The 21,116-nt window shown below is 42.4% G+C and overlaps 1 protein-coding gene across 1 annotated transcript in view; it reads left to right on the plus strand.

Annotated features, from left to right (window-relative positions):
* Positions 1-1,051: 1,051 nt before the first annotated feature.
* The window catches only part of ATM (ATM serine/threonine kinase), a 97,505-nt gene continuing 77,440 nt past the window's right edge, over positions 1,052-21,116 (plus strand). The window contains exons 1-10 of the mRNA XM_026653395.2: positions 1,052-1,141; positions 1,223-1,335; positions 4,326-4,471; positions 6,225-6,389; positions 9,002-9,167; positions 9,577-9,815; positions 13,214-13,377; positions 16,299-16,468; positions 18,271-18,642; positions 19,217-19,411. Of these exons, the coding sequence (XP_026509180.1) occupies positions 1,070-1,141; positions 1,223-1,335; positions 4,326-4,471; positions 6,225-6,389; positions 9,002-9,167; positions 9,577-9,815; positions 13,214-13,377; positions 16,299-16,468; positions 18,271-18,642; positions 19,217-19,411 (1,802 nt within the window). The 5' untranslated portion in view covers positions 1,052-1,069. The remainder of the gene's footprint in view (positions 1,142-1,222; positions 1,336-4,325; positions 4,472-6,224; positions 6,390-9,001; positions 9,168-9,576; positions 9,816-13,213; positions 13,378-16,298; positions 16,469-18,270; positions 18,643-19,216; positions 19,412-21,116) is intronic.

Genomic DNA, 21,116 nt, shown 5'->3' on the forward strand with positions numbered 1-21,116 from the left:
CCCCCGCCCTGAGGCGCTCCCCCCTGCCCGGGGAGCCGTGCGGCAGCTCCCCACCCCAGCTCACCTCTGAGCCGCCTCCTCCCCGAGCACGCCGTCTCTGCTCCACTTCTCCCACCTCCCAGGCTTGCGGCGCCAATCAGCTGTTTGGCGCCGCAAGCCTTGGAGGGAGAGAAGCAGAGCGGGGCGGCGTGCTCAGGGGAGGAGGCGGAGCAGAGGTGAGCTGGGGCAGGGAACGGTTCCCCTGCGTGCCGCCCCTCCCCACTTGCTGCAGGCGGCCCTCCCCGCGCTCTCCTGCCCCAGCTCCCTCCGCCGAAATGCCGATGACGACCGGGGCGGCCGAAGATCCGGCCACTGCAGTTGCCGCCGAAGAAAATGCCGCCCCCCAAATGCTAGTGCCCTAGGCGACTGCCTAGGTCGCCTAATGGGTTGCACCGGCCCTGTGTGGGGCTGTTTCATTGCTGTGTAGACTTCTGTGGTCTGGCTAAGAGCCTGAGCTCTGGGACCCTCCTGCCTGCAGGGCTCCAGCCTGTGCCAGAAGTCTACACAGTAATGAGACTGCCTTGCAGCCCAAGCTCCGTGAGCCAGAGTCAGCTGGCAGGGCTAGCCACAGGTTGTTTTTTTTTTGCTGTGTAAACATACCCACAGTCATATGAGGTGGACCTCGTTGTTGTCAATTGTTCCATAACAACTACTTGTGAGAATGTTTTACATTCTTGTAATGAGACTATTTCTGATTCTACTTGTCTTGTTCTTGATGGCCCACAAGACCAATTCAGGTGCTGGTGATCCTCTCTGTGAAATAAAACATAAATTTTAAAAATACCTATGCATGTAAGACAGGATGGCCACAATTATGAACTGAAAGCAACTAAAATATCAAAACACTTCAGGTAACGTTTTTTAAAAAGACTTAAAATTGAAGCTAGAATCCCACTTTGCATTACATTTCTCATCTTTTAAGCAGGTTGGCTAGCTACAGTAGTAAGGCAGTTTATTTCATAATTAGAATACTGGTTGTCTTTACTTCCATTTACAGATGCAAACTATTTATCTGCTGCTAAGCTGAACCATGAGTCTTGTGCTACATGAGCTGCTTGTTTGCTGCCGTCAACTTGAAAATGACAAAATTACAGAGCGAAGGGTAATTAAAATCCTTTTTTTGTATGTAAAAGAGTGGAGTGGATGCATAATAAATAACCTTTTTCCTGAAATACATTTTCAGAAAGAAGTTGAAAAATTCAAACGTCTCATCCGTGATTCTGAAACAATTAACCAACTGGATCGTAATTCTGACTCTAAACAAGGAAAACAACTGAACTGGGATGCTGTATTTAGGTATCATTTTTGTCTAAATTGCCATCTTTCTCACTATACAAAACAGCACTGTTTTGTTTCATAGATTATCAGGTCAACACCAATATTTTTCCTACATCTGCAGATTGGATTCAGAATCTTATCTGTTTGTCTGTAAATAAGAAATGTCTTAAAAGATTATTTTAAATTTACATATTTTTAAAGATAGTCACAAAAAGTGAAATGGCTCAGTGTAACAGTTACCAGTTGCAGAGGATACTAAGGCCTGGTCACACCATGCTTCAGTGCTAGCGGAAACTTGACTAAATAAGGTTGATTGCAAGTGTAGTTATTGTTAGTCACCTGTTCAGATTTTATCTTACAATAAGTACTAACTTTACGTTACTTTTTTCTAATAAATATTTTCAGTTTGTGTCCAGCTTTCAATTTGTAGTTCTTTGAACATATATATATATATATATATAGAGAGAGAGAGAGAGAGAGAGAGAGTATGGATTATACATATGATGTAGATATCTTATTAGAAACCTATGTTTTTAATCAGTCCTTTGAACTAGGGTAGCTGAATTGTGGCTCATGGGCCAAAGGAGTCATACTGTATGGTCTGTGGAGGCTCTCATATTTAATATGGAATCTGGTCTTACTCCTGAGGGAATTTTGCACCAAAAAATTAAAAATTCTGTGCCAGAAAAATAAAAAGTCTGTGCACAATATTTTAAAATTCTGCAATTTTTTTGTCAATAAATAAATGTAGAGGCTCCAGCATGGCAATGGGGAGCACAGGCCTCTGGCTGCACGGAGTTGGGAGATCACCATGCAGCCCCCCACCCCGGGACATGGACTTGGCAATGAGGCTGCACAAGGCAAGGGCCGGGCTGCCCCAGAAACACCCTGGGGCCCTACCTCTCTGCGCCAGCTGCAGCAGGTGTGGGCAGGCAGGCTTAGCTTGGCAGGATCCAAGTGTAGAGGAGCTTATTGGGGGTGGGATCCAAGTGTGGGGTGAAAAAGTTCTGTGTGGGGCAATCTGGGTGTGTGCAGCTCAGTGGAGGGTCTGGGAGCAGGGAGGATCTAGATGCCCAGGGGCTCGTTGGGAGGGTTCTGTGTGCAGGGGCAATGGGACTCTGCAGGAGGGTCTAGGTGAAGGTAGTTGGGACCCAGCAGGGTGTCTGGGTGTGGGGGGATGGGGCTCAGTGGTGGAGTCCGGGTGCTGGGGAGCGGGGCTTGGTGGGGTGGAAGACTGGGTGCATATGGTTGGGGCTCAGTGGGGTGGGGGTCCAGGTGCAGACTGCTCATCGGGATGGTCCAGGTGCCTAGAGGGTGGGGCTTGTCAGGGTGCGGGTTCGAGTGTGGGGAGCTCAACAGGGGGTGGTCTGGGTGAAGGGGTCGGGCTTTGGCGGGGGGGGGTCGGGTGCGGGAGGGGCAGCCTACATGGGGGGGTCTGGATGCACAGGGATTGGGTGTTTGGGAGAGTAGCTCCCATACTGTGACCCCTCCCCCCCCGGCTGAGGAGTGTTGGGGGCAGGAAACGGGGGGGGGGAGGGTGCAGAGCCGGGGGAGATTTCTAGGGGTAGGTCTGCCTTGGCCTGCCACTCTATGCAAGGGAAGTGCGCTTCTCCCCCACCTCCAGCCCAGCTGGGGCTAGCAGCTGAGCCCAGCACAGGGTAGGAGCCACCAGCCGGGTCGTCTCCAGCCCTGTGTGGGGCTGGAGCTAGCCGGCACAGAGCTCAGCGGGGGTGTCTTGGGGGATCTGGATGCATGGGGGTTGGGTGGACGGGGAGTGGGTCTGACCAGGCACTGGCGGGGGATCCCCAGCCACCTGTGATTTACCTCTCCACTGGCTGCTCCGGGTGCCCGAAACTATGCGCCCATGCTGCTGGGAAGGGGCGCGTGACCACTCTTGTGGCTTCCTTTTGCTTCCCTGTCAGAAAATCATTTTTCTGCTGGGAAGCAAATAAATTTGTGGGGGACATGAATTCTGCGCGTGCACAGTGGTGCAGAATTCCCCTAGGACTACTGTTCTGTATATTCTGCGGGTTGCATCTTAATCTTCCATTGAGAGGAAAATGGAGCATAGCATGATGTGCTAGTCGTTATATATAAGTGGCACTTCCATATTAAAAATCCGTGTCTGAAGTCTGCTTCTATACATACATACTTCTAAACTATACATTTAAATTAAGCTTCAGGTGTATTTCTACCATGTAATATAACAATCAAAAAGATTTTTATATTATTATCTTTTGTTACTTTTGCTATGACTAACACAAAAAGGGTTTATGCTAGAAGAAAACAAAGATGCAGATACTAAACCAAGTAAATATTGCAGATCAGAAAATCAGTGATGTAATTATGAAAAACTTGAACATACACGTGTAGTACATCTAATACAAACTAATAGTCTATTTACACTACATATTCACTCTGTTATATGAGACTGTTCTCAGAACAGTACATGATTAGCCACCTCTTTCCCCCTCCATTAAAATTAATGGAAGTCATGCATCTTTTTCAAGGAATAATTTTAAAATATTCAATCAAAAACATGCTGTGGAGTCTGATATGAAGCTCATTTATTTAGAAAGAATTCAAGTTTTCTTCATTATGAAAAATAAACAGTACTTTTTTAATATTCTGTGCTATAGTAATTATACATATTTGTTGTAACATGAATAATAGATGCATATCAGTATAATTTTCCTTTTAATCACTTACTTTATGCTCAGCACTAAACAAATTTTAGAAGAAGATAGACTTCTTACCCCAGGTAGCTTAAAATCTAAATAGATAAAATAATTCAGACACAAAATGTACTAGATAGTCAGTTCTTGTCACTATCTGCTAGCTATTTCCATTAGATTTACACCAGTAATATATACCTGTGTTTATTAATTGTTTCAGAACCAACATTGCTAAACTGGTGCCTGGTTTTTAAGTTTCAACAAACAATGTTTACCCATTTTATTTTAATCAGTAGCCTGGTTCTGACAAATACCCATTTTGCATTTTTGAAGGTTTCTGCAGAAATACATCCTGAAAGAAACTGACAGTATCAGATTGGCAAAACCAAATGTATCTGCCTCAACACAAGCTTCCAGGCAGAAAAAGATGCAAGAGATCAGCGGTTTGGTCAAATACTTCATTAGATGTGCTAATAAAAGTTAGTAATTTATATATCCACATATAATTATAGATCTTTTACTGCTTTACTGTCAGTTTCAACTGTTTACTCTGAACCAGGTATGACATGCTATTTTAAAATATTCAAGGACCACGGTTATAAATTAGTGCTTATTTTTCTTGAATGTCCCAGTGAACCTTTTTCATTGGTGTTAGAAGTTATAGATGCAAAATTTGTATTAGTTCATCTCCGTGGCAGTATAGAATTGTTTCTTCACCTGCAGTGTACTTGTAGTGCTTTGTATAGTCTACTTGTTTACTGAGCACTTACGGTGTGGACTGTGCTTGTACAAAGCATAGAGGAAAACATGATTTGAGGCAGAATTTTCAAGTGATAAGGTTTCTGCCAATTTTCTTGGGAAGTTATTCAATAACCCAAGTACCCTCACCAGCAGACAGGTTTTGCTGACAGCCTGAAGTGTCTTTTTATGAATTCTATCCCATTTCTCCTAGTTATACCTCTGGACAGTCCTAGACAATTCCTCATCTTTCAAATACCTTTAAAAGGGTCTGTTGACCACTTAGTTATCATCTAACAAAATGATGTAGTTCTGTTCATCTTTCCTCATCAGTTAAGCTCTCCAAAGTAAAATATTTGTCTCACACTGTCTATAGTCCCTCCAATTTGTTTACATCTTTCTCGTATTGAGAAGCCCAAAACTGAACCCAGTATTCAAGTACAGACTCACCAGAGCCTTGTAGATGGGGACTATCACTTCTCTGCAGCCCAAAATCACATTTAGCTTTTTGCTGCCAGGTTGCATTGGAAGCTCATCCACTTCGGTTGCATCATCATCCTTATGTTTCTTTCAGCATAACTGCTCTCCAAGTTTCTTCCCTCCATTAAATGTTGAGACTCCTATATGTGTTAGCACAGTGGTTCTCAACCAGGGGTCTGAGGCCCCCTAGGGGGCTGCAAGCAGGTTTCAAGGGGGCCGTCAAAATAAACCAGAGAGCAGGGCCAGCGTTAAGAGTCACTGGGGCCCAGGAAAAAAGCCAGAGCCCGAGTCCCACTGTGCGGGGCTGAAGCCCGAACCCTGCCGCATGGAGCTTTAGCCAAAGTCCAAGCAACATAGCTTTGTGGGGCCCCTTGTGGCCTGGGGCCCTGGGCAATTGCCCTGCTAGCTACCTCCTAACGCACGCCCTGGCTTTTAATCTACTTGATATGCAGAAAAACTTGTTGTGGCACAGGTGAGCCATGGAGGTTTTATAACATGTGGCGGGGGGAGGGAAGGGGCTCGGAAAGAAAAAGGTTGAGAACCCCTGTGTTAGCATGCATTTTTTCAGCTGAATATCACTTTCATTTCATGCTAATATTCTAAAATCTCAGAATCCCTTTGTGTTATTTCTCTGTTCATTGGTGCGTGTGAATGTAACCAATGTATGGCTTATCCCTTTTTTCAGATCACCACAGTCTTTTAGGTAAATTCATTATTAGAAAGGGTTTCTTTAAAAACAAGGGCATTACAAAAACAGATAGAAATTGCAATGTGATCGGTCATATACAGAGAACATGCTATATGTGCATTATTCCTAATATTTCCAAAAAAACCCAGACTTTCAAATATTTGTTGGTAGTGGAAGAATACAATGGGAGGTAATATACTGTAACTGAGATAAATATGGTAATGTTCAGATTTTATGAATTCACTAATTCCAATCTTGGCTTCATTATTCAATACTTGGTTTAATTAAAAAGCCAATGTTTGTACCTCCTGCTATTTTCTGCATAGGAGCACCCAGATTAAAATGTCAGGAGCTTCTGAATTATGTCATGGACATAGTGAAAGATGCATCAAGTTGTGCTATTTATGGAGCTGACTGTAGTAGCATTCTACTAAAGGATGTTCTTTCAGTGAGGAAATACTGGTGTGAGATATCTAAGCAACAGTGGTCAGGTTAGTATATAACACTTCTATTTCAATAATGTCTATTTACAAACATGTATTTCCTAGTATAGAAATGTGTTTAGGCATATTATTGTTATTTACTGTTTATTATTATTATTATTTATTTGTATTTCAGTAGCACTAAGAGGCCCTGTTGTATGAGGCACTGTACAAATATATAGTAAGAAATAGCCTCTACCCAAAGACCTTACAATTTAAATAGACAAGACAAAGGGGCGGGGTGGATATTCCTCTATTATTATCTGTTATTCCATGTAGGTTAACTTTGTGTACTGGGAACATGACTCAATCAAATCAATTTTAATGTCCAGTTTATTATTGAGACTATATTGACTGGTGTGGTTCATGTATTAGCAGTGAGTATTATTACCTGTATTATGGTAATATCCAAAGATCTCAACCATGTGCAGATCCCATTGTGCTAGGCCCTGTGCAGACATATAGTAAGGGACAGGCCAGAAGAACTCCTAAGAAGACGGAAAAAAAAAAGCTGAAGAGATGGGGAATATGATAGAACATAAAAGCAGTGCTCCATGACATTTGACACATGAAAGATGGAGGAGGGGACATCATAATTTCTGAATTAACACAAAAGTGCTGCCCATGGCAGCCCCTCAACCTGCTCATTATCAGTTGGCAGATTTATTATAAGCACCACAGAAGAAGTGGATCTTGAAAGATTTGAAGGAGAGGATGGGGGTGGATATTGCATGCATAAATGTAGAAGAAATTGCAGAAACAATTGCACTACTGGGAAAGTGCCTTGGGGTTGGACATGTCGTACTTGAGAAAAGCACTACGTAAAATCATATTCTGAGCTGTAGCTTGAAGGAAATTGCTGTAATTTCAGACAAAAAAGACAAAACAAAGACTTGGGATTGTTGATTTACTCCATCCAACAGATGCTTTTGGTCTTGTTCTGATAAAAAAATATTCACACACAGATATTGCTCCAGCTGGCCGCCTGGGGACCACGACCCTGGGCTGCAGACCGCAGCTGCTGCAGCCGGCCAGGGGCCACTGCTCCAGCTGGTTGGGGACCGTGGACCATGTCTGCTCCGGCCGCCCCCCCCCCCAGGGACTGCTGCCTGGGGCAGTGGACCACGGCTGTTCCTGGCACCCTGGGACTGCTGCTGGGGGCTGCCGAAGCAGTGGCTGGTGTGGCTGACCTGGGGGCCACCTGAGCAGCTGGCCCTAGAGCCAGCTGCTTGGGCAGCCCTGGGGTCAGCCACACTGGCCCCTATAGAAGTCATGGAGGTCACAGAAAGTCACGGAATCTGTGACTTCCGCCACCTCTGTGACAGACATGGGGCCCTAATTATAATGCATATGCACAAGAGGGCTGAATTAAAGGTGCACAGGCAACCTTAATTCTGGCATTTCCTAACTTTGAGTTCTAGACTTTGCAACTTTAATAATATCCTTTTAACATATTTTATACGTATAATAATATAATTGTGATTTCTTTAGCAGGCTCTTGAAGTTGCTATTCTGCAGTTGCCAAATTCCAGTTAGTGATGAGATGTAGAGCCTTGCACAGATACAAAATTCATATCCGCAGAGCTGCAGGACTCCACCAGGAACCGCAGTGGCGAAAGCAGCATGATTGTACCATCCCCAGGCATGTCCCCAGCCCCAGGACACACAGACCGCTGCATGGAAGGGACTCCTGTCCGGGAGAGTGTGAGCCACTAGCACACGCTAGCATGACCAGGGACAGCTGCCAGTGAGCCTGGTACTCGCCCCAGTGGGCGGGGCTGGGAGCAGGGCTGGGGGTGGTACAGCCATGCCAGAGGAGCTACCTGCGCGGGGCGCTGGCTCCGGTAGAGCCCTGCAGCTCTGCGGATATCCGCATCCACGGATATAAATTTTGTGTCTGCGCAGGGTACTACTGAGATGTCCCTGTACATTTTAGTACTGATCTCTAAAGGTCTTTTTATATATCCTCTCCTACAAGATATAAAAATAATGCTGATACAGTGTAACATCTTCAAAGCTCTACGAAGTATTAGTTTAATAATTACCTATTAAATAAAAATATTAGAAAATGGAGAAAAACAAAATTCAGTAGTACCTAATACACTTTTTCCATTTTTCTGCTGGTACTCATTGAAACATTACACTCTGGCATATAGTACAAGTGAAAATTCTGACTCTGGTGACATGCTAAAAGGGAGTGAAATAATTCTCTGTAAGAATTAGCTGAAATGTTAGTTAGTAGTCTTTAGGGTTTGTTTGTTTTTTGCAATTTTGTTGTTGTTGTTCTGTTTTGTTTTTTGTGGCATTTAGCTACCTGTGGTATGTTTAGATAATATTTTCTTAATGTTCCTGTGTGCAGTTAAGTTGCAAAACAGGGAATTAACTTTTTTGAATAATGATCCAAGTGTCTATGATGTTAATAGCAAGTGGATATTTTCATAACTCAGGCAAAATATTTTAATTTTACTGCTTAAGTGGTGGTTTTTCCTTCCTGTGTAACTTCTGCATTTAATCAGCTTGTTAGAATTGTATGTTCCGGTCTCTTAAATCACTGTTTTACCCAGGCTAAGGAGACAGTTATACCTTTATATGATTTTTGATCTTTTGGATTATGTTTACAGAGCTGCTGACCCTGTACTGCAAATTGTATCTCAAACCTTCCAGAGATATTAACAGAGTCTTGGTGGCTAGAATAATTCATACACTGATCAGAGGATGCTGCTTCCAAACTGATGAACTAAATTCCAATCTTTTTTGCTTCTTTGAAAAAGCACTACAATGTGCAAGGTAATTTTCAGCTTTTTGTTTTGTGTGTCAAAATTGTATTTCAGAGGATAATTTGTCCTAGGTAATTGGGGTTGGACTTGATGGTGTGTGGAGGCTCATCGATCCCTGACTTCTATGAGTCTGACCTTCAACATCTTTCTGTTTACTCAGAGCTCTTTGAAATGTGAATCTTTTCTGCATTTATATGTATTCTGGAATTTTTGTGCATTATCTGCAGGTATGCAGAGGTGAGGTCTTTCGAGTATGCTTGCCTTATTTTATTAAGTTAGGTTTGTTGAGTGCTCAATTTAGAGTTCAAGGAATAGATTTTAAAAAAATCCAGAAAAGTCATTCTTTATTTGTTAATACTTCTTATCAACAGAAAGTTGGCTATTTTTGCTGTAGATGAAGTGCTTGGTTTATATTTCAGGCAGGAGAACGCGTCTGCAGGTCTGGATCATATTCTTGCAGCAATTCATGTTTTCTTCAGCGTGTATGCTGTGAACTGTCGTATGCAGATTTGTAAGCTAGGAGAAGAAATTCTTCCTACGGTTCTTTATATATGGACTCAGTATAGACCAAAAGAGTCTCTAAAGGAGTTAATAATTCAGTTACTTCAACTGCAGGTTCGTGTTCATCATCCAAAGGGAGCCAAAACACAGGAGAAAGGTACACAATATAAAGCTTCTTTCGTTTTCTTGCTTTTCAAATTTTAGCAAATTTTTGCTATATGTGAGAGTTCAAGTTGCACGAGCACAGAAGTTTTGGATGTCACTGGTAAACTTGGAGAATAATCACAGGAGTAACTATTTCTTCTCAATAGTTTTACACAGTGCATTAAAGCTGATTGAATTGGGGAATACGTGTTTTTAACTATTATTGTATTATAACAACACTCAAAATATGCTAGGTGCTGAATGGGAACACCCAGCATCTGGTCAATGACTTTAAATTTAAAAAGAATTTAAAAAGAAAAGGGGGAGGGGGAAAGGCTGGGGGGGAATGGATACAACATACAGGAGTGAGCAAAGTGCAGATTGGCACACATGTTCACATCTTGTTAATTTTATAGATATTAAGACTAGGAGTGACCATTATGGTCATCTAGTCTGACAGCCTGGAAAACACAGGCCAAAGAACCTCCCCCAGTAATTTCTGCATCAACCCATAATTTCTATCTCAGCTATATCATGTCTTTTAGAAGATGTCTATTCTTGATTTAAAGACTGCAAGTGATGAACAATCCACCATGCCTTGGGCAAATTTTTCCAGTGGTTAATTACCCTAATTAAAAATATATCGTATTTCTAATCTGAATTTGTCTAGCTTCAGTTTCCAGCCCTTGCATCTTGATTAAGAGCCATCTCTTTCCCATGTAGATATTTACAGACTGCAATCAAGTCATCTTTATTACCTTCTCTTTGATAAATGAAATGAAGCTTCTTTAGTTACTCACTATAAGGCATATTTTCTAGACCAGCGTTTCTCAAACTTTAGCAACCCGAGGACCCCCATTTTGATTTAAAATTTTTCGCAGATCCCCAAGCCCACCCACTCAGCCCTGGCCCCACCACCACTCCACCCCTTCTCCCAAGGCCCCACCCACACCCCACCTCTTCCCTCTCCCCTCCTCTTTCCCACTTCTTTCCGCCCCCTCCCCCGAATGCACCCCGTCCCCGCTCCTTCTCCTTCCTCCCAGCACCTCCTGCACACCGCTGAACAGCTGTTCCCCGGCGTGCAGGAGGTGCTGGGGAGGAGGGGGAGGAGTTGATCAGCGGGGCCCATGGACCCCCTGGAGTACCCTCGCAGACCCCCATTTGAGAAACGCTGTTCTAGACCTTTGATTAGTCTTGCCTCTCATTTAAGAACCTTCTGTAATTTTTCAACATCCTTTTTGAAGAGTAGAAACCAAAATTGGACACAATATTCTAGTAATGATCTCACTATAAACATATACAAAGGAAATACCACCTCCCTCTAGTTCATATTCCCCACCTTATACATCCAGGGATCCTGTTTGCCATTTTAGTGACATCATCTCCTTGAAAGCATGTATTCAACTGGTTATCTACCATGACCCCTAAATCCTTGTCAGAGTCACTGCTTTCCAGGATACAGTCCCCCATCTTATAAATGCGACCTATGTTCTTTGTACCTAGATGTTGTATGACCTTGCATTTGGCTGTGTTAAAACATATGATGTTCAAGTGAGCCCCCTTACAAAGCAGTCCATGTTGGTCTATATAGTTGACCTGTCCCCATCATTATTTAATACTCCACCAATTTTCATATAATTTGCAAACTTTAGCAGCGATGATTTTATATTTTCTTCCAGATCATTCTTAAAGATATTGAATAGCAGTGGGCTGAGAATAGATACCTGCGGGAACTCATAAGAAACACTCCCTTGGGATGATGATGCCCCATTTTCAGTTACTTTATGTGATATATGGGTTAATATCGTCTACATAGATTTTTGAATAGTGGTAATTCTTTATCAGAATGTCATGTGGGACTAAGTTAAATACCTTGCAAAAGTCGAAGTCCATTATGTTAACATTTACCTTTATTAACCAAACTCATCAAAAAATACCAAGTTTGATTGACAAGCCCTTTTATCCATAAAACCATGTTGATTGGCATTAATCAATATATGGATTATTGGATATATGCTACTATCTTTTATTTTACTGATTGGACGCCACATCAGCATTTCCATGATTTTTGCCCTGTATTGATGTCAGGCTAACTGGTCTATAATTTTCCTGCCATCCTATTTACCCTTTTTTAAATATTGGCACAACATTGGGGGTTTTTTTTCCAGTCCTCGAACATTTCCATGTTCCAAGATTTGTTAAATCAATATTAATGGTTCAGAGATCTCCTCAGTTAATTCATTTAATACTCTTGGGTGCAAGTTATCAGGTCCTATAGATTTTAAAATGTTTAACTTTAATAGTTGCTCTTTAACATCCTCCCTAGTTTCTGATGGAATAGAAAGTATTTCATTATCATTGCAAGACATTAATACATCACCCTGCTTCCTTCAGAATACAGAACAGAAATATTTATTGAATACTTCCGCCTTTTCTGCATCATCACTGATAATTTTACCATCCTTGTCTAGTATTGGACCCATATCATCATTAGGGTTTTGTTTGTTTCTAATACATGTAAAAAATTCCTTTTTATTGTTCTTAGCGCTACCAGGCATAGATTTAGCTTCCCCTGTCAACTCTGTTTCCTAACTGCTGTTTTGTATTTACTACTATCCAACCCATTGTAGTGGTTTTTTTTAACGCATTAAATATTTTTATTAATCCCTTGTTAACCATTAATGCCCAGTTATACTGAAGTCCCTCTTAGACCACATTCCCCTGCATTCTCTTAGCATCTGCCCCCAAACCCCAACATATAGGGTCCCTGGCCTTCACTGTCTATGTTTGCATCTTGCCTGTATCCAACAAAAAAAAATTCTATGTAAGGCCATCTTCACACCAGGGTTCTTCTTTTGCACAGGAGATGCTGGAGATGGATGCTCCTGCTATATCTGCTGCTTTGGAAGGGCAAGGAGGATAGGGCAGGGCCAAATCAGAGTATGTTGGGTATTAAAATTCTGCAATGTAATCTGTGACACCTGTTGTGTCCTTGGGTTGAGAAGACACATGGGTCAGCTGTTCTTGGCTGCTGCTGGGGAAGTATTCTAGCCCCTCCCCCAGACAAGTGGCAGGGTGGCTGAACTGGGGACCTTGAGTCTCTGGGGGTGGGAGCTGCTTAGTTCTGGATGTTCAGGTTGGAACAGATGAGGGTGGGATTCTTGATTTTTTTTTTTTCTCCCTCTTATTTTGCATCCAGATTTTATCCTCTCTTCTCCCATCTTTGCAAATGTTCGAACATTTTTTGTTTTAAATAGCAAATGTTTGCATTATAAAACCTCCTGAAAAATACAACTCTAATTGCTGTTAAGCATTCTCTGCTCATCTGGGAACATAGAATGCTATATTGTATAGTCAGATTATGGCAAATAAACTGCATATATAACTTAAATTTTATCTTTTCGCATACAGGTGCATATGACTCAGCAAAATGGCAAAGAATCTTATACAACTTGTATGATCTTCTGGTGAATGAGTTAAGTCTCATTGGCAGTAGAGGAAAGTATTCTTCAGGATCACGCAACATTGCTGTAAAGGAAAACTTGATTGAATTAATGGCTGATATTTGTCATCAAGTAAATGACATTTCTACACATTGTTTCAAGTGAATGTAAAGTTGATGTGTATACTGTACTATGCTATTCACACACTTCAATTTTCCATTAATATATCTTGCAGATTTTTTTCATAATTGTTTACTTATACTTCAGTATCTTTAGTCTCTGGTCTAGAGACATGTCCTTTTTGGCCTCAATTAAACAACAGTCTTGAGATCCTAATACTCAGGTCCAATAGAGGCTGCACAGAGTGCAGAAGGAGCCCTCCTGTTCAGTTTATAGAGAAGTTTAATTGCTCTAGTGACATTTTGGATTAACTTTCCCCAAAATATTTCCATGTGTAAGGTACAGTGCAGAGATGGAAGCAGACATTTTCTGTTTGCTGCTGAAAGTGTTTGAATGTTTTATATTTGAAAGTTTAACATGGTTACAGGCTTGTAAGGGAGAAGCGTCCTTATATTTCTGGTACACTTTTATAATATCAAGGAATTCTATATAGAGCAAAATTATTTGTTATTGCAGAAGTTCATATTTAGTTAGTACTTTTATTCTGTATGCAGTTGAAAGAATGGGTACTTGATATTTTTGTGACTTGGGAGCACAAGTTTGATTGAAAATCAATGGTACTTTGTGCTCCTAAATCACTTTGGGCTTTTGTGAAAATCCTACCCTTATTGATTAATTATTGGAGAGTGTAAGTACTGTAATAATACTTACCGGTAGGTCTCATAGTTCCAAGCCTTGCTTTTGAAGGAAGATCCCAAGCCTTGCTACTTGCTTTTCAGATGACAGAGGCAGTAGGACACTTTGTCTCTGGAGAGCAGGAAGCAAATCTCTGATCAAATCCTAATGGCTGACAGGCATAGAATTGATAGGTGCTGGAGACAGCAGCATCCTTGTGCCCTCTGCCAGTATCTGGTTGTTGCCATGTGTGGTCTTTGAAGGTTGTGAAGCAAGCTAAGAGGGAAATGAGAATTCTCTGGAGTGCTTTATAGATGGTAAATAATGATTAACTTCAGGTATATCTGCCTTGTAAGCTGGTGATGTGTTTTCCAGCTGGAGGAGACATATTCACACTATCTCTGATTGAGCTAGCTCAGTAAAAATAGTGTAGTCCCAGCAGTGCAAGCAGCGGGAGGGGCTGACTGCCTCGAGTGCATGCCCATAAGAGATGCTATGTACTAAACGGGGCAGCTAACCCCTCCTGTCACTGAGCCACTGATGTTATACTCTATTTTTAGTGCATTAGCTCAGTTAGAACTAGTACAAGCATATCTCCTCAAGCTCAGAATCACACTCCCAACTCAAAATATAGACATACCCGGTAGTTCGGCGGCAAGAAAATCGAACTTCTGGGTTCAACTTATCGCATCTTGTCTGGACGCGATAAGTCGAACCCGGAAGTGCTCGCCGTTGACTGCAGTACTCCAGCTCGACGAGAGGAGTACGCGAAGTCGACGGGGGAGCCTGCCTGCCGCGTCTGGACGGAGGTAATTTCGAACTAAGGTACTTTGAACTTCAGCTACGTTATTCACGTAGCTGAAGTTGCGTACCTTAGTTCGAATTGGGGGGTTAGTGTAGACCTGCCCTTAGTTTGAAACATCTCATGGCCTTTAATAGAGGGTGAGGGTGACAAGGTCCCTCACCAAAGGCTCTTATGCAAAGTAAGCTGCCACGGGATAAGAGGGAAGGTGCTCTCATGGATTGGTAACTGGTTAAAAGATAGGAAACAAAGGGTAGGTATAAATGGTCAGTTTTCAGAATGGAGAGAGGTAAATAGTGGTATCCCCTAGGGGTCTGTTCTGGGACCAGTCCTATTCAACATATTCATAAATGATCTGGAAAAGGGGGTAAACAGTGAGGTGGCAAAATCTGCAGATGATACAAAATTACTAAAGATAGTTAAGACCCAGGCAGACTGTGAAGAGTTACAAAAGGATCTCTCAAAACTGGGTGACTGGGCAACAAAATGGCAGATGACATTTAATGTTTATAAATGCAAAGTAATGCACATTGGAAAGCATAATCCCAACTATACATATAAAATGATGGTGTCTAAATTAGCTGTTACCACTCAAGAAAGAGATCTTGGAGTCATTGTGGATAGTTCTCTGAAAACATCCATTCAACGTGCAGCAGCAGTCAAAAGAAGCAAACAGAATGCTCGGAATAATTAAGAAAGGGATAGATAATAGGACAGAAAATATCATGTTGCCTCTATATAAATCCATGGTACACCCACATTTTGAATACTGTGTGCAGATGTGGTCGCCCCATCTCAAAAAAGATATATTGCAATTGGAAAAGGTTCAGAAAAGGGCAACAAAAATTATTAGGGGTATGGAACGGCTTCCATATGAGGAGAGATTAATAAATTGGGACTTTTCAGCTTGGAAAAGAGATAGCTAAGGGGAGATATGATTGTGGGCTATAAAATCATGACTGGTGTAGAGAAAGTAGATAATGAAGTGTTGTTTACTACTTCTCATAACACAAGAACTAGGGATCACCAAATGAAATTAATAGACAGAAGTTTTAAAACAAATAAAAGGAAGTATTTCGTCACAAAATGCACAGTCAACCTGTGGAACTCCTTGCCAGAGGATGTTGTGAAGGCCAAGACCATAACAGGGTTAAAAAAAGAACTAGATAAATTCATGGAGGATAGGTCCATCAATGGCTATTAGCCAAGATGAGCGGGAATAGTGTCCCTAGCCTCTGTTTGCCAGAAGCTGGAAATGAGTGACAGGGGATGGAACAGGGATGATTACCTGTTCTGGTCATTCCTTCTGGAGCACCTGGCACTGACCAGTGTCAGAAGGCAGGATACTGGTCTAGATCGACCTTTGGTCTGACCCAGTAGGGCTATTCTTATGTTCTTATGTGAGTACTTGAATACTTTTATTGATGGGTCCTCTTTTTACTATATCTTTGGAAAGGTCTTTACTGAAGACACCAAAGTTCTGGAGATAACCCAGTCATACACTGTTACACAAAGAGAGTCTGGAGATGAAGCTGCACCGAGCAAGCGTAGGAGGATCGAATTGGGCTGGGAAATAATTCGAGACAACCTGCAAAGATCACAGAATGATTTTGATGTCATACCTTGGTAAAAACACCTTTATTCTTTTACCTTGGAACTGAAATCAGTATAAATAACTTATTAACAGGTTTTAGTTTCACATTCAATTATTTCTTTATCTGTAGACTCCTACATTTTATACTGAATTGTCTCCCAAATGCCTTGTGCTGCGAAGTAAGGTGCTCAGATACAGAACATACAGGGAGGCTGTCATGGAATTAGCCTAGCTTTTCCCAGCTCTTGAAAAATCATGAGGAATGTTCTTGAAATTCTTGTTATAAAAGCTTCTAAGTCAAATACCACATAATAGTTAGAAGTCATAACTTTCACATTGCTGACTTGGATAACTGACATGATATATGAGAGAGACAAGGTGGGTGAGGTAATATCTTTCATTGAACCAACTTCTGTTGGTGATAGAGATAAGCTTTTGAGCTACACAGTGGTCTTCTTCGGGTCTGACCTGATATATGACTAACGTATGACAATGAAATGATGGTGAATGAAAATACTGGCTTTTATGCGGGGCTGTGGAGTTGTAATAAGAATAATGCCCTGGGGTGAGAACCTCATCTCTATTCTCACCATTTTATGCTGGGTAAACTGGCTTGAGGAGTATAATAATAATGTAATCTTTGACATAGCAGATAAAGGTATAACAAGATCCAGTGGTTGGAAGTTGAAGCTAGACAAACTCAGGCTGCAAATAAGGGGCACATTTTTAAACAGCAAAAGGAATTAACTGTTGGAACAGTTTACAAAGGGCTGAGGTGGATTCTCCACTGGAAGATTTTTTAAGTCAAGATTGGATTTTTTTCTAAAAGAGATGCTTTAATTCAAACAGGAATTAATTCAGGGAAATCGTATGGCCTGTTTTATACAGGAGGCAGGGTAGATAATCAGAGTTGTTCCTTCCAGCTTTATAATCTATAAGTAAAGCTAAGATTTTTGTCATGGAAGTCACGGAATCTGTGGCTTCCAGAGAGCTCGGTGACATTTTCTGCTTCAGCCCCAGGGCAGCGTGGCTGGCGGTGTCAGCTGGAGGGCGGGGGGTCCAGCAGATCTTAGCTGCCAGGTAGTAGGGACCTCGCAGCTCCCAGCCTCTGCAGGTGGCAGGGGACACCCTGCAGCACTGAGCCACAGCGGATGGGGGAGGGACCCCCCCCTCAGCTCCAAGCCGCCATGAGCGGCAGGGGGCCCCCCACAGCTCCAAATCGCTATGGGCGGTGGAGCGGCCCCCGACAGCTCCCAGCCACTGTGAGTGGCAGGGAGACCCCGCAGCTCCCAGACACTATGGGCCACGAGGGGAGGGGGTTGTGCCCCCGCAGCTCCCAGCCACTGTGGGGAGCGGGGTGGACCCCAGAACTCCAGCAGCCATGGGTACTGGACTCTCCTCTCCCCATTTTGTCACGGTTATTTTTAGTAAAAGTCACGGACAGGTCATGGGCTTCGGTGAATTTTTGGTTATTGCGTGTGACCTGTCTGTGACTTTTACCAAAAATAACCATAACAAAATCTTTGCCTTATCTATGAGAAATAAAATTACAGACAAGAAAATTAATTTTCTGTTTGCTTCACTGATATCTGACAATCGACTTGTAAAACAGCATTTGTGTGGCTGAGGCTGAACATACTTAATTGCTTCAAAATGACAGAATAATTGGTGATTGAACAAGCTATCCTGAACACTTAAACAATCACAGTTAAATATACAACAATAGAAGTGTAAAATGATTCTCTGAAACTGCTAATATTATAATTTACTGCTTTTCAACACTGATGAATTTATGTACATTTCAAGTTAATTGCCTTCACTTTCTGTTTTTAAGGTTACAGATTACAGCCCGATTAATATCAAAGTATCCTATGAGTCTTCCTAACCGTGAATTATCTCCCTTACTCACTATACTACACCAGCTACTACATCAGCAGAGAAAAGGGGAAAGGACCCCATATGTGCTAAGGTGCCTTACAGAGGTTGCTGTTTGTCAGAGCCAAAAATTAGATTTGGAAAGCACACAAAAGTTGGAGCTGCAGAGAATCTGGGCAAAAGTTTGGTCTCTGACACTTCGCAGCATAAGTTTTCAGCAAGTTGAAACAGAAAGCTTTGGGTTACTTGGAGCCATAATTCAAGGAAACCTTATTGTAATAGACAAAGAACTCTGGAAGATATTTTCAGGGTCTGCATACAAGCCTTCGAGGTAAGATGGGAACCAGGGATAGTGTATCTCGTGTCTTTGACTCTATCTAGCTGTTTTTCCTCCATGAATAGAAATACTAAATTTGTTCTTGTGGCGTTTTAATTAAGTACTGTGCATATTTGTGTTAAAACCTGTTTTTCAGTCATTTATAACTCAGCCATAAAAACTCGCTCCAGTCGGAAAGTTGACATGGAAGAGAAGTGACCAGGGCAAGCTTCTTAAAAACAAATTTTGGCCAAAATAGATTCATTCTACTTTTGTTGAAACAAAGTAAAGCATATTTTTTGTTCTTTTCAAATTAATCTAATTTCAAAAGACTGGATACAAATAGTTTTAAAATAGACAAGTGGAATCTATTGTCTAAAATATGGGTTTGAAAATGCATGCAGAGTGAGTATTCTTATAAAGGAATTTTTAATATGCATGCTTATTAAGTATTTTATTTATGCATTTGACAATATTCTTAGAGCTGTCCAAGATCCAGAAATAAAGACTTTGCCTCATAATGATAGTAGTGGAATATACATTTAATTATGATTTCCCATAAGCTGTTCTTTGCTCTGTTTTGTTGTAGTCCTGCTGCACGTTGCTTGGCATTAGCAATGACTGCCTATGTAGTACCAGAAACTTTGAAAGTAGGAATGGTGCAGAATAATTGTGAAGGAAATACAGGGTATGTGTTAAAAGAAGCAATAATGAAATGGCTACTGTTCTGTCATTTGGAAGAGAAGATGGAAGAATGTATTGAGTTACCCCCTGTGCTATGCAGGTAACAACTTGGAGTATAATCCGCTCTGTGTATAAACACAAAACATAACATAAAAAAAGCAGATGGGAAAAAATGAATTATCGAAGTCTTCATATGTTGCTAATATTTTGATAGAGTTTATAAATCTGTGTGTTAACTTTCTGTAGGGTATCATAAAACACTTGTTTTGGAAATCGTTAATTTTTCCTTACTCAAATGAAAAAAAAAATACTTGTTTTATAAAACTGCTGTTAGGTGAAAATTACCTGCACTACTTATACCTGAAGTTTTCTAGCTTGATGTTTTAATTTTAGGAATGACTGGAATCAAACTATTTAGCAGGTGATAATGTTAACCCTGCTGCTGCTTGGTATAACTAATGTGCTATTATAATCCAAGTTTTTAGTTATTCAGGTGTTAGCTTCAGACAGTGCATGCATTTTAAGGTTTCTTGCTTTTTAAAACATTAGGTTAATACATGCTTTTTTTTGGTAAATAACTAATATTACTGCACATTTAGCGCCTTTTATGAGAGGATCACCAAATGTTTTACAACCATAATTAAGCTTATCAATACCACTTTGGGGGAGGAAGGTAGATAAGTAGTATATCCATTTGTAAAAATGGATAAACTGAGACAGAGATGGTGACTTCCATAAGGTCACACAGCGAGTCTGGCATAGATATGTTACTCCTGGGGGAAATTCTGTGCCACTGCATGCTCACAGAATTCATGTCCCCTGCAGATTTCTTTGCTTCTGCACAGAAAAATGACTTTCTGACTGGGAAACAAAGCTCCAGCAGCGTGGGCGCATCATTTTAGGCACCCAGAGCAGCTGGCAGAGAGGTAGAGCACTGTGGGGCAGGACTGGAGAAGACCCGGCTGGTGGCTCCTGCCCTGTGCCAGGCTCAGCTGCTAGTCCCGGCTGGGCTGGGGGTAGGAGAGGATGGGACTCGATCTTCCCTTGCAAGGAGTGGCCATGTCCAGGTCAGACCCACCCCCAGAAATCTCCCCTGGCTGCAGGAAACTCCACCCCATACTGCTTTCTGCCCCCATCACTCCTCAGCCGTGGGGGGAAGGGTCACTGTATGGGGAGCTGCTTCCCCAATCACCCAACCCCCATGCAGCCAGACCCCCGCTAAGCCTCAGCCCCCTTCACCCAGAACCCCCCCCCATGAGTCCCCCACACCCTAACTCGCACCCCGCCGAGCCTCACTCCCTGCATCTGGATCCCCCCTGCTGAGCCCCGCCCTTTTCCCCCGCTTCCAGCCCCCCACTCCAGCCCCAGGACTGCCCCCTGAACCCTGTTGAGCCGTACCCCCACTGCACCTGGACCACCCCAACGAGCCCCCTGGACCCCCACCCTACTGAGCTTCAGCCAGCTGTACCTGGACCCCAGACCCCCCACTGAGCCCCCCACGCCCAGACCCACCCTGCTGAGCCCCAAGCACCTTCACCTAGACCCCGCTGCAGAGTCCCATTGCTCCTGTGCATCCAGATCGCAACTGCACCTGGACCTCCCACTGATCCACCCGCATCCAGATTGCCCCACACAGGACCCTCTCACCCCACACCTGGATCCCCCCACACTAAGCCTTTCCACACTAGGGATCCTGCCAGGCTGAGCCTACCTGCCTGCACCTGGTGCGGAGGGGCAGGGCCTCAGGGTGTTTCTGGGGCAGACCCAGCCCTTGCACTGTGTCAGGGTCGGGTGCAGCCTCACCA

This window comes from Terrapene carolina, unplaced genomic scaffold (genome assembly GCF_002925995.2).
Source record: "Terrapene carolina triunguis isolate 2854851 unplaced genomic scaffold, T_m_triunguis-2.0 Scaffold138, whole genome shotgun sequence".
Taxonomy (NCBI): Eukaryota; Metazoa; Chordata; order Testudines; family Emydidae; genus Terrapene; species Terrapene triunguis.